General features: G+C 41.2%; 1 protein-coding gene across 2 annotated transcripts in view; it reads left to right on the forward strand.

Annotated features, from left to right (window-relative positions):
- LOC118298916 (cGMP-inhibited 3',5'-cyclic phosphodiesterase A-like) overlaps positions 1-13285 on the forward strand; it is a 44267-nt gene that overhangs the window by 11058 nt on the left and 19924 nt on the right. The window contains exon 1 of one of the 2 annotated variants that reach the window (XM_035622118.2): positions 9598-9874. The exons of the other annotated variant lie outside the window; for it this stretch is intronic. Within the exon in view, the coding sequence (XP_035478011.2) occupies positions 9809-9874 (66 nt within the window). The 5' untranslated portion in view covers positions 9598-9808. Of the gene's footprint in view, positions 1-9597; positions 9875-13285 lie in introns of those variants that run through there. 2 annotated transcript variants of the gene reach the window in all.

A 13285-nucleotide genomic window follows, 5' to 3' on the forward strand; every position in this document is an offset into this window, starting at 1 on the left:
ATCAGATAATCAAGGGTATAATTGCATCACATGCATCTGGGAGTGTTTTTCCCTTCCATTATCCCTCGTAATGCACACACACACACATGCAACAGACACACAGCGATGACGTACATAGAGTAGCTAATTGCCAGGGGTTGTCTGTGTTGAGAGACAATAAATTCACTTGAGGTCTCATCTGGACATAAAAATGCAAAAACTGTGTCTCTACGTGAGGCCTGTACGGTTACGGAGGTAACTTTGGGTTTAACCCTGGATTTCCCATCCCGCGAAGCTGGTTCACTTGTTACCGGGGTGAATCACAGTGGTAACCTATGGTAACTTACTCACAAGTTTCGAGATAGGAGATCAAAACCCGTCAAGAGCACAACTACTGAGTAAGTAGATCACTGGAGAAGCAGAGTCTTCATAGACAGAGAGATAGATGTACTGTTATCAGGATAGCTAATGTTAGGTTTAGTTAAGCCAGATAATAAAAAACATATCCTATATAACATATCATATGTATCTATCTACCTCATTGCCCATTTGCACTTTGTTTAACTTGTACATTCTTGGCACATATTTGTTGTTTTTTTTATTTTTTTTTATTCTGTTCATACAAATGTATCTATTTATTCTTGAAATTGGAGAAGAGCTTAACATCTTTCGGTCAAGCGGACATCAAAAATCAATGTGGTAGGAAGTGGGCTCCATCTGAACTCATGTCCTACAATTGAAATGAAGTGCGTTTTTAAAGAGGACATGCAAGGTAACACTGATTTTACGGAGGACACAACATGTTAATCTATTTTGTGCTGAAATTGCATATCTATATATTTTCTTATTGAAATTTCTCATTGAATTGACAAATGAGAGTCAAATCAAGCACCTTTGACGTATCATACATAATGGTAAATAATAAGGTATGTTTAATATGAGTATAATAGATATAGTTCCAACCTCTTGATAAAAATACAGCTCACCGCTACAGTTACTCAGTTTGTATTTTAGTCAAACTTTAATCTTTGAAGAGTTTTCAAATGGTGCATGAAATATAGTTGTGTCAACTACTCTTGTGCATCATAGTCTATGCAGAAGCCCGAGGGGGAAAAGCTTTGGCTCTTGATGCAACAGAAAACTGAGAAGAAATGAAAATTACTGGACTGCAGCTATAATTCGGGTAATATTTTCCCTTGGGGCATTTTGCCTCAGGCCATGGGCATCTGTAGTCCAAAAAAACTTTCTTTGTATCTCTTTCTCTCTCTCTCAGTCTTTCTCTGCCCCCCCCCCCCCACACACACACTTTCTGTCGCTTTTTTGTTGCTTTTTTTGTCTGCCCGTTTGCTCTCCCACTCACCCGATTTCCTCCCTGTCCAACTTTCACAGGACAAATGCCAAAGGCAGCATTATTGTGTCCTCAGCTGCCATCACTCACTGTGTTATGTAAGACACTGCTGCTGATGAGCGTGTGTGTGTGTGTGTCTGTGCTTGTGTTTCTGCCTGGCTTCAGTCCTGATATGCCTTCTCTGAATTGTCAATCATCACAGTGTATCCAAGCTGAGGCCAGACCAGAATCAGCTCTACAGATATGTGATCTGTTTCAACCTTGACCTCTTGAGCCCTGGCCCCACTGCATTTTTAAATCCGCAGTATATATGTAGGCAACAGAGTAAATACAACCACGTTTATCGAAAAGATCCAGGTTCTAGTCCCCTGGTAGATAAATGCAAAATCACAACATAAACTGTCATCACAGGTTTGTATTTTCTGATCCACTTGGACACAATAATAAAAGGTACATTGAATATAATACTTAGGTGTCAGATCTAAATTTATTTAAATAGCCCTTTCAAACAAATCAAATGAAATTCAAAGAGCTTTGCAGGTGACAGAAGAAATATATGCCGCTGAAAGTGAATTAAAGACTCAGATTTCAAAATACAAGAAGAGTAGTTCAGATGATTATTTATATAAATCAATTCACAGTTCATCTGTTTTCAGATCTTTTTGTGGTTGCTGTAGTTGTTGTTGGGCTGCTTTTCTCGCCTTTTCCACTAAACATTAGAGACACTTAAATGTATTTTTTGTTACATTAAAGGAAATATACTATGCCCCCCCCCCCCCCCCCCCCGGCAGAAAACACTTCCTTTGAAGCTCCTGAAAGGCCTCATCAGTATTCCGGCCGGAGTGCATAAGGCACGCCTAGTGGCTAGTCTGGCGCGCTCTCAGACAGAGCCAGGTAAAGGAAGAACATAGGCTGACACTTCCTACATGTGCTGGAATTGGTTGACCAATCACAACAAAGTGGTCCAGCTGGCCAATCAGAGCAGACTGGGCTACATTGGGAGTTTCAGACAGAGTCTGGGAAGAGGAGCTGCAGGAATGGACAGTATGAGGAAACTGAACATTAGAGCATGTAAATACTTTCAAGTAATAACCCAAATTAAAATGATGAACCTGAATATGAGCATATGTCTCCTTTAAACAAATCGGTCCACTGTTTGAGTTATTATGATTCATTATTCACCATGCAGGTAGAGTGTACATGGAAACAATGATCAGACCGCAGACTGTCTTGGAGATTAGTCATGAAAAACAAAACGCAACCAGTATGTTCAGTGTGGTTTGTGTAGTGCACTGCGGTGGCCTCATTTGCCTGGTTACATTGCATTCCTTTTCAACATGACAACTCAATATTCATACGTGTTAACACGCCCGTGTGGCTGCTGAAATAACCTAGATTGTTAGTATTGGGATACGGTTAAAGTACGGGAATAGAGATGTGAGAAAAAGCACCAGTTATAAAGCTGCAGCTCACAGACCACATCTGTGATCTTTCCAGTGCATTGTGCTTCATCGTGACTTCTCTTATAGAGTATGTTTAACCAGGTATGGAGCACAGAGTTCATTTCAGGTCAAGTTTCAATATTCAGAAATAATTGGATCCATTCTATAAATGCGAACCCAGTTCCCTCTGTGAGCTGTGGTAGAGCATCACAGAGTGAGAGCTTGGTTCTCCTCTGAAGAGAAGACAAAGGAGTTAGCCTCGGGCTGTGATGTGTGTACAGGGTGGCACGCACACACACACACACACACACACACACACACACACACACACACACACACACACACACACACACACACACACACACACACACACACACACACACACACACACACACACACACACACACACACACACACACACACACACACACACACACACACACACACACACACACACACACACACACACACACACACACGTATATGTGGCCTGTTTAGTTCGAGACCTAAAATGTGAACTTGGTCCAATCTTTCATTCAGCTTATTTTCTCTCAACATCTTTCACTCTCTTTATCTTCGTCCCACTTTTTCCTTCTTCTGTCTCATTCTCTCTCTCTCATCCAATCTCATTCAACAAGGAATTCAATAGTAAGCCCTTATTGGATGAAGCTGAGTGTCTTGGGTTTAGCCTGAAGACAAGGCTACCCAGAAGAGCTGCTTTCTTTCTATGGATTTGTTCTCATTTTTCAACTCTGTGTCTTCCTTTTTGTTGTTGGTCTCTCAGACCAGTATTTTCAAGGTGTTACCCTTTGTGTTACCACAAGACACTCGCACACAAACACACACACACACACAGAGAGAGAGAGAGACCATCAAGAGTCATAGGTTTTGTGTGGAGTCTACAATAGCCTTTGTATGCGTCAGTGGATGAGACAGAAAGAAATGACGTAGAGCACTAATCATATCCTCGTGTTGTTTCGTGGATACTTTGTATTTTCAGGCCACGAGGGTCTCGGTTAATGTTTCCTTTGAGAAATTGCTCGGATACACTCGGATAAAATTGTTGTTGTCTGTGGGTTTCTCGAATTGCAATCGTCCCAGATTCAAAAAATAATATGGTATTTGTTGGAAAGGATACTGGTTTATAACTTTGGATATAGACATCAGCTCACAGCCATAGCAAGTTAAGCAACGTTTACATCTGTTCACACAAATTCATTTTTTAACATTTAATGTAACATTTCCAAAACACTTGATGAAATAATAAAATTGATATATAAGGTCAAATTTACCATATGATGTTAATGCATGATAATACAAAAACAAGAACAAAAACAGTAGAGACACAAAACCCCCTCTTCTAATGATTACTCTGTGACATTAACAGCCATCTCTCACCATCTCAAAACAAGGAGGAAATAAAAAAGCAAATAAAGTCAGGTAGCGCAATCACATCTCAATCTTCTCAAACAGATTGATGCACGAAAACCACCTTAACCTATCCAGATCTTGTAAATTACAGTAATTACAGTAAATTCAAAATAAAGTCATGATTACCAGATGAGGGCTCTATTCTTTTTGTCTCTGAAAATTCAAAGTGCTTCCATTGAAATGTTTGCACCGTAAACCTAAATTTGGAACCTGGAAGATTTCAGAGGGAAAACATGAAAGAGCAAAACTTCAAGAAGCGCACACACAAAATGGGCTGAAAGTCATTATGCATGCATCCCCAAATGGAAGACCAGTGTTTGGACGCTCACGCTGTTCCCATGGGACGCCTGAAATACTAATGCCCCGGCAACGTCAGTGTCAATCAGCCACAGCAGAAACCTGACAGGGAGAAGTGGATTGTGGGAGCTGTGACGCACTACTCTCTCCCAGTAATAAGGGTAGAGAATGACAAGCCGGCGTCAGTAGCCTAACATGGGTACAACAGCACAAGGGGAAGGCACTCCACTTAGCCATGGAGCCTTGGAGGGAGAAGACCAGGATGAAATGGTGTGTGTGTGTGTGTGTGTGTGTGTGTGTGTGTTTGCAAAAATGAATATGAATATATGATGCACACTGTTATCGTTCTAACAGTTTCGACTGGAGTCAATTTAAATTTTTATGTTTTGTTTTTACTTAGTATTATATCATCATTACTCTCGCTATTATATCGTTACTCCTCAGTTTTATATTAGTGCACATTATCATTCATTCACTCACTCACTCCTTCATTCCCCCAATACAGTTGAATGAACGAGATGACGTTATAAAGATGTAGTGATCATTTTTCAAACCAATACATTGCTCATTTTGACAGGTTCCAAAAAAAAGTTGTCGTTTGATGTTCACTTTAGTTTTCAGCGACAATAAACCTTCACCCTGACCCTAACCCTGACCTGATTGAAGTTTAATGAAGCATTCAAAGTGTCAAATCAAAGAAAATACATGAGATGTTACGTCGTTGCCCGCCATCTTTGGAGTTCCAGGAGCCGTGACAGTCCCATTCCCAAGCGGCGGACCAATGAATGACCGCATTCTTATCGCGTTGTCGGCCTCAGACATACCTTGCTAAGGTGGTGCCGGTGGAAAGCCGTGCAGCATACCGCTGTGAATTTACTGGCGTCATGTAGCCGCTAGCAACACGGCTATAGACTCCTATGGCTTGTTTCAATAAAAAATAAAAAAATTGAGCTCACATGTTCGGTATTGATTATATGCTTTAAATAGTTGTCTCTTTTTTTAGCATAAGTTCAGAGATCTGATGGATGTGTAAGTGGGCACCTCACACACGAAAACACTCGTCACTCGGAGTGACATGAGCGTGTAATTAGATCAATAAGCAATCACTGGTGTGGTCTGGTTTCACAGTGCATTGACAGGACCCCTGATACGCTGATTGGGAACAATTAGCATCAGTGAGCAGCGCTAACATGGTTTTGAGTGATGATGATGATGATGATGATGAGTGCATGTCTAAATACACGTGTGTGGGTGGATGAGTCATCGTTATCATCCAGCCCAGGAGTCCCATCTCTCTCCGTCACACACACACACACACACACACACACACACACACACACACAGGCCAGCTTTGCCAAATCTGTACTCGCTGCAATGAGTGTGTAAATTATGATTCTTTGGGGTCACTATGAATCAGTTTGTAAATGTGATGATGAAACGATCTACCCTATGAGGAATACAAGAGATTTAGGGTTTTGACGCAGCAACTCTACAACCCAAATGATGAGTCTTTGTCAAAAGTCTGACAGAAATCGGTGAGGTGCTACAACTGGGTTGGCTTGCCAGGTTCATCAGGAGCCGAGTGACAAACAGTGTGTGTGTGTTTGTGTTATTGTACTAGTGTGCCCTCGTGCCCTTGCGTGTGTGATCATGATATGGCACACGCACACGCACACGCACACACACACACACACACACACACACACACACACAGGGTTAAGGACAGGTCACATGATGTGAACAGTCTGGCAACTGTTATGAATCCACGGCGTGGATTGTGTCGTAGGTTATGTACGAAAAATTGACATACCTACAGTACAGTTGTAGGAATGGTTATTTTGAAATGCATCCTGGTGTTTGTTTGGCTTTGCGTTATATGTTCCTGTTACAGTAAATGCTTCACTTTAGCACAAGGAGGCTTGACCCTGTTAACAGATTTAAGTTCTGCACAACACAATAACTACCCCTGCCACTTGTTCATGAAGAGCTCCCCCTGCAGTGTACAGTTTGTTCATACATGTGCTGGTCATCCCACCAATATAAAGCGCTGGTGTGTGGGATAAGATGAATCATTTCTGGTTGCACATGATGTTGACTTGAACATCCAATAATAATTATGGTCTATGCTTGTGGCAAGACATTACATGCAAAAACATATTTTTTGTCAGGCACTGGTCAATTATATGGTTTTGGGGCTATTGAGTAGAGTATGGTGGGAAGACTTCCCAAATACATTTGTCTTTAATTTACTCTATTTGTTTGTGTGTCAATATTCTGAAGTTGTTTACTGAGGATTTTGTTCATATACAAAAGTCAAGCTGATTTATAGAACATTTTATTTCTAAAAATATGATTTTGTTTAAGGATTGGGTAGTATCTTCTGATTTATGGAGAGCAAAAAAGAGATACAATATAAAAATAACCCTTGTAAAAACATTTGGCACTAATACTTCAACAAAATGAGACAAGAATTTTGAGCATGTCCTTACCCAAGGTGCAGTTTTTTGTTCTGGAAGTGTATATGAATTAGCACATTTACTAAATAGATGATGGATCATTTGCATATTGAGGAATACAATTTCAGAATCCTAACAAAACAAAAAACAGTTTTAATGTAAATAATCAACAAGGGAAGTTTCACTGTGATATCTTAGAAATTTTATCACTCACCTGTAGTGTCGTGCCATATGATTGCATGAGTGAAATTAGTTGCATTCTACTTAACACTGAATGATGAAGCTGTCAGAGATTATGTGGTTCAGAAGTGCATTAGGCCTCTGCCATTTCCCAGCGTCTTATGAACTTGACACGAGAACTGCATTTGAAGCGTAATGGAGGCCATCATCAGGCACAGAGGAGGGCAGAGATGATAGAAGCTGAAGTGTCTATGTAGCCACTGAGCAACAGAATTAAGTATATACAGTATATGTTTTTTAAATGATCAAATCAGAGTTGAGGGTGATTCAGTATTACAGGCAACAACCTCCCTTCCCTTCTGAAGAGCTCTCCATAAAACATGAATCCACTATATTAGTCAGATTATTTCATCTGCCATTCAAGATGCAAAGTCATCTCTAGTTGCACTGTCAGTTCATTTTATGTTATGACATCAGCCTATGAACTATGATAGCTAGACATGCTCAATGTTACAATCTGCAAAGTATTCAAACAGCTGCAACACGCGCGCGCACACAAACACGCACTGGAACAAGTAATTAGATATTAATCATTAGTAGTAGTTGTTAATACTCTTTAGTCTAAACTTGACTCCTCAATCCCACTACACCAGCTGTTGGTGAAATGAATCTATGTAATATTTATCATTATTTATTTAAGTCTTCTAGTGCCTTTATTCAAACAGTTAGCCTCTTGCTGCCATTTGGGGAAACTAGTTGTTGACTGCAGCTTCAGATAAAACCCTGTTATATTTGGGAAAATACTCTTGCTGGCAATCATTTCCATTAAGACTAGTGATTTCATCTTTGTGTGTCCACTGCATTGGTCTGGGATGTGTTGCGTTCAGTCGAGCTCAGCAGGAAGCAGTTTCAGTAGTCTAGCTCCTCTAAAAGAGCGACCCATAAACTTCAAAGCAACCATATTTAGGGAAACTCATCGTACATCTGTGGAATGGAATTACACTTTTCTGATATTGAAGAAAGATGAAAAATCACTGCAGCGAGGGGAGAGCTAGAGGATGGTGGTGGGTGAGGGGTGTGCAGCCATATGTAGATCAGCCCTCCAGCGTTTAGGGTGATGTGTCTTTTACTTTTTTTCTCATCAGCAGCACCTGCTCTTGTTTCATTTTTAGACGTGATGACGAAGAGAGGGTTGTAGGGAGGGGCGAGTGAAGGAGGGATAGTAGAAGAAGAGAAAAGACGCTCAGTCCTCAGATAGTACTCGATCGTGTCGCCGAGTGGGAAGGTTTCTGACAGCATAGCTTCTGTTTTTGTTTCTCCATTTCAAATTATGTGCCAGCCAGAATGGGACTACAGGAGGGTTCTGCGCAGATCCCAGGTCAGTGCAGCCAGCAGGGGAAGGGGAGGAAGGATGTGTGAGATTTATGTCTTTCTCAGCTGATTGAATTACAATAGCACTTTGCTTGATTTGTCTTTTAAAAATGAGTCATTTTTAAAAGACAAATCCAACCCTTTTTTGCATAATGAGATGAGAGAGACAGATGTGCTCATATTTGAATAGATTATTAGTATTTTATACTATTTAACCTGCTTTTCACAGATAATAATGTTATATGTGAATAATTTAGATGAATCAATCACAAAGCATGTAATCAATTATTTAACATCTTATATAAAAATATTTTTGGATATATCCAGTTTGCTTGCTTTGCAAAGTTGACCTGTAAAGCACAGGATGGACTGAGAGGGAAAGAAAATGGGATGGTCCAATAGTAGGAAAAGCCTGGTGTCTAATAAACATTTTACAATAGTAACATCCAGTTCATTCATGTCAATGTTACTTCAATAAAACAAAAACAAACTAAAATCTGCATCCACAGGGGAATGGCAGCAAAAGTTTGAGAACTACTGTTTAGACTTTTTCCCACAAAAGCTCCCAGATTTTTAAGAGTTCGCATGATCTTTTCAACAAGCAATTGAAGACTGACTATTTTATATTCTTGCCACTTTTGAATTACATTGTGGAGTTGATGTACATGTATCATCCAGAATTTCCTCCACACTGCACATGCAGCTTAAGTTTAAGCCAACAGCAAACCTTCCATTTTAAAATTGACTTTTAATGAATCAATATGTACCTCCGTTTCCTGATTCAGAAAGCCCTGTTCTGATAATGCACGGTTCTCGCTGCTTGGTTGTCATGCATCACCTGCTATCACAGGAAACACTTGACAAGTAATGGGCGTAGTATAACTGTGGCCAACTGAGCCCCGAACAACTATTTTATGGTCCATGGACGAGTCACTTTTGATCTTTGTCCCAATGTATCCTGGCAACCAGGTATTTTCAATACAACTGATTTCTGTTTAGCGCGGGTCTCCTCATCACCGAACCATTGGTGAACATTCGCAGTTGGCAGCGGCAGAGGCAGGGGCGGGTGAGAGGACAGAGGGAGGTTCATTAAACGGCAGAGGAGGGAAGAGCTGAGGCGAGGAGAGTGTGAGGAAGTGTCTGTGGGCTGCATTACTGAAATGTCAGTTGCTTTGGATTGAGACTTTTAGAACTGTGACGTTTGTACTACGGCTGAGAGATAGCAGAGAGCTGCTGTATCAACTGTAGGAATCTAGACAGCAAGATCGCGTTTGAGCGGTTTGGGTTCAAACTGAACACAAACGATGCAGAGGAGGCACTCAGCAAGTATCATGGGACGCCACCAGGACAATACACATCCTCCTAAACAGGTTCAGTATTGGTTTAATTGGAGTTTCTTCCTTGAGTCTGTGTGTGCTGTTTAAAGTGCCGTGTGTGTGTGTGTGTGTGTGTGTGTGTGTGTGTGTGTGTGTGTGTGTGTGTGTGTGTGTGTGTGTGTGTGTGTGTGTGTGTGTGTGTGTGTGCGCGTGCGTGCGTGCGCGCATAAAAAGGAACAGCCATTTAACAACTTGAAGCAAAGTCTAAATTAGGCGTCTTGATACAGTCGTTTTGGGGTCAAGTTACAAACAGAGGCTAGTGTTCATAAGCAGGAGGGTGAAGCACTGTTGAAAGATAGTTACACTGTTGATTCAGTGTAACTATTACATGGGTTAGGCAGCATATCTTTCAGGAGAGGATGTGGGATCTGTGCTTGCTGTGTGTTGGGTAAGGCAATGCAATGTTCTGCATATTCTCACTATCTATTTATAGAACTAAAACTTAGCACAATGGCATTGACATCTACAGTTTATCATTTTTTTTGTCAAACACACTGTGAACATGGAAGCGAGGTAGATTTATTTCTTGCAGAGTGGCTGCTACAAACAAATGTAGTCATCTTGGCCACCTCCAAAAACTCAAGTAACACATCCCTGCTTGCGTGTGGTCCTTCCAAAAAAACAACAAACAAATCAATAGAACTTTTGTCAAGGGTTGATGCTGCTGCGAGGCGATCCTGCTCTGCAGTCCTGCAACTGTCTGCAATTCGGCAATCATCCTCCTGAATCCAGAACATGAACTTGGCCTGCTTGGCTGGACACTCCTGCTTCAGCATTAATTCTTAAACCTAGGAGAGAGGTGTAAAGTGCTCCTACTTATTTGACTCATTTTCTGTACTGTTGGTGTAGTAATACAGAAACAATGGGCCTCACTGTATATAGTGCTGTATTTACAGTTGTTGTAGTGTAGACTGCAGATGAGCTCAGCTGGCCTGCAAGAGTGAGCTGTTCTCTTTCACTTGATTGGCCATGGCCTGCCTGTGGACTCAGCTCCTCTATTGCACTGTCTATCACTTGCTTTGTCTTGTGTTCTCTCTCTCTCTCTCTCTCTCTCTCTCTCTCTCTCTCTCTCTCTCTCTCTCTCTCTCTCTCTCTCTCTCTCTCTCTCTCTCTCTCTCTCTCTCTCTCTCTCTCTCTCTCTCTCTCTCTCTCTCTCTCTCTCTCTCTCTCTCTCTCTCTCTCTCTCTCTCTCTCTCTCTCTCTCTCTCTCTCTCTCTCTCTCTCTCTCTCTCTCTCTCTCTCTCTCTCCCTTCACCATCTGCTTTTCTGCATGATCTGCCTACATATCTCCTAACTGGCTCTCAGGAGAGAGCTGGGGGATGGTGGTAGAGAGGGAAACCTGAAATAGTGGGAAATATGCGAGAGTAAAAGAAAAAGAGGACAAAGACGTTATTTCTGAGGGAGTAGTCGCACAGCGCGCTGTTCAGACACGATAACTAAAATAATAAAAACATTTGGAATATATGGGCGATCCTGGCAGAAATGTAATGTCAGGTTACCTGTTTTTGTGTGTGTGTACCATTCGCATGAGTCTTTTCAATAATCAAAGATAAAGGCAAGTACCGTTAATAAGAAAAGGAAATCAAGGAGATTCCCAGTAGTGTAAGATTTAAGTCATTGCTGCTTTGTTATTTTTCAAATACAATGTGATGTAATCCAATAAATAATCCAGAAATACCCCTCAGCCCAGTCATTCCCTGAATGGATATTGGTTTACCTTTTAACATAAACGATTATGTGGCCTGGATAGTGATCCAAATCAGTCATTCTATTCTTAGGAGCTTAATGAACATAGATCTTATTTTAACTTAACAGTGTACATCCTCACAGATCCCCATTTAATGTTGTCTTCTGCCACTGCGTGGCATGTACTGTATTATCCTGAAGGCCTGGGAGACTGATCTCAAGGGGGATCCTGGTACATGCATGCTTGTGTGTGTGTGTGTGTGTGTGTGTGTGTGTTTGTGTGTGTGTGTGTGTGTGTGTGTATCTGCATGTGCCCACTGTTGATTCACTCATTGACCATCGCTCCCCCTGCTGTCTCCTGTGGGCCTTAATGCTGGGAGGGATCGATAACCTTCTCCCTCGCCTCCACCACCACAGTCTCTACTAGAGCAGCGCTCGGCAAAACACTTCATCAGCTCAAATGCTTATGCATGTTGCCCTGAATGTACTTACAACTGCACACACATACTGGAGGGTAGTTTTTTTTCCCCAATTCTAAGGTAAAATGTTACAATCTGCAAAGTATTCAAACAGAGAAAAAAACAGCTGCAACACACACACACACACACACACACACACACACACACACACACACACACACACACACACACACACACACACACACACACACACACACACACACACTATCTCAGTCTCTCCCTGACATTAGCTGAACAGAGTCCATTACTGCCAGGTAATGGGTAAATGTCACAATAGCAGGATGTCATAAAGCTCTGGAGTGGTCTAATGGGTTTTGTTCAGGTTGAGGTGACACACGCACACATGCACATGTGCTCTTCCAGGAAACTATCGTCCTAGGTGCTTGATGCATTCGCTCATCACATCACAACCGTCAACCCTGACTTGTTTGAAGAGCTAATGAAATCTGTTTAAGGAAGAAAATTATGAGAATCATCTGCCACTTTGCTTGAATACAGAGGGGATGGTCCTGCTCTTGTCACCTTTTATGTTGCCGCCTTTACTCCTACTTCTACCCACTTGTTATCTTTCTCTACCAAAAAGTAAGCTCTACCGCAGACTAACATAACGTGAGCAGAGAAAAGTGATAGATATTAACTGAGGATCTGAATAGAGTCGAATATCAATGAGGAGACAATAGAGAAAAGGCTTTTGAGAATTACCATTTTATCAAATTAACTATAAGACAAACAAACAGACATATTGAAATATGCCGATTCTGATATGTTCACACGCAAAGGTATAAACAGGAAGCATCCTACTACAGACAAGAGTTCTTTTTTTGGCTTTTTGATTTGTGCCGATTCCAGACACTATGGAAACATGCAGTAAACAATATTTAATCAGTAGGCCTAGCAGTCTCCATTAGAATGTGTGAAAACAGTGTGGCTTATATTGACAATAAGCTTAACAGGAGCTGATGAGGAGCATGTGCTGACATTAATCAACCCATTACTGCAACCACAGATGGTTGAACTTTGACCTTTGACACAGATGAGTTCTGGGCTCATCAAGTCAAACTTAGGAATCTTTGACTGCGGAATTTAGGCAGGAGTGGGTGTGTTATTTTTATGATGCCTATAAATGGTGTTTTGAAATGCAATTCAAACGATTACTTCACTGGCTTTCATGTACAGAGATTAAGAAGCTGTGTGCGTGTCGGTGCGGCGTGATGTTTGTTCATCTCGTCCTCTACTCCCC

Source organism: Scophthalmus maximus, chromosome 11, assembly GCF_022379125.1.
Source record: "Scophthalmus maximus strain ysfricsl-2021 chromosome 11, ASM2237912v1, whole genome shotgun sequence".
NCBI lineage: Eukaryota > Metazoa > Chordata > Actinopteri > Pleuronectiformes > Scophthalmidae > Scophthalmus > Scophthalmus maximus.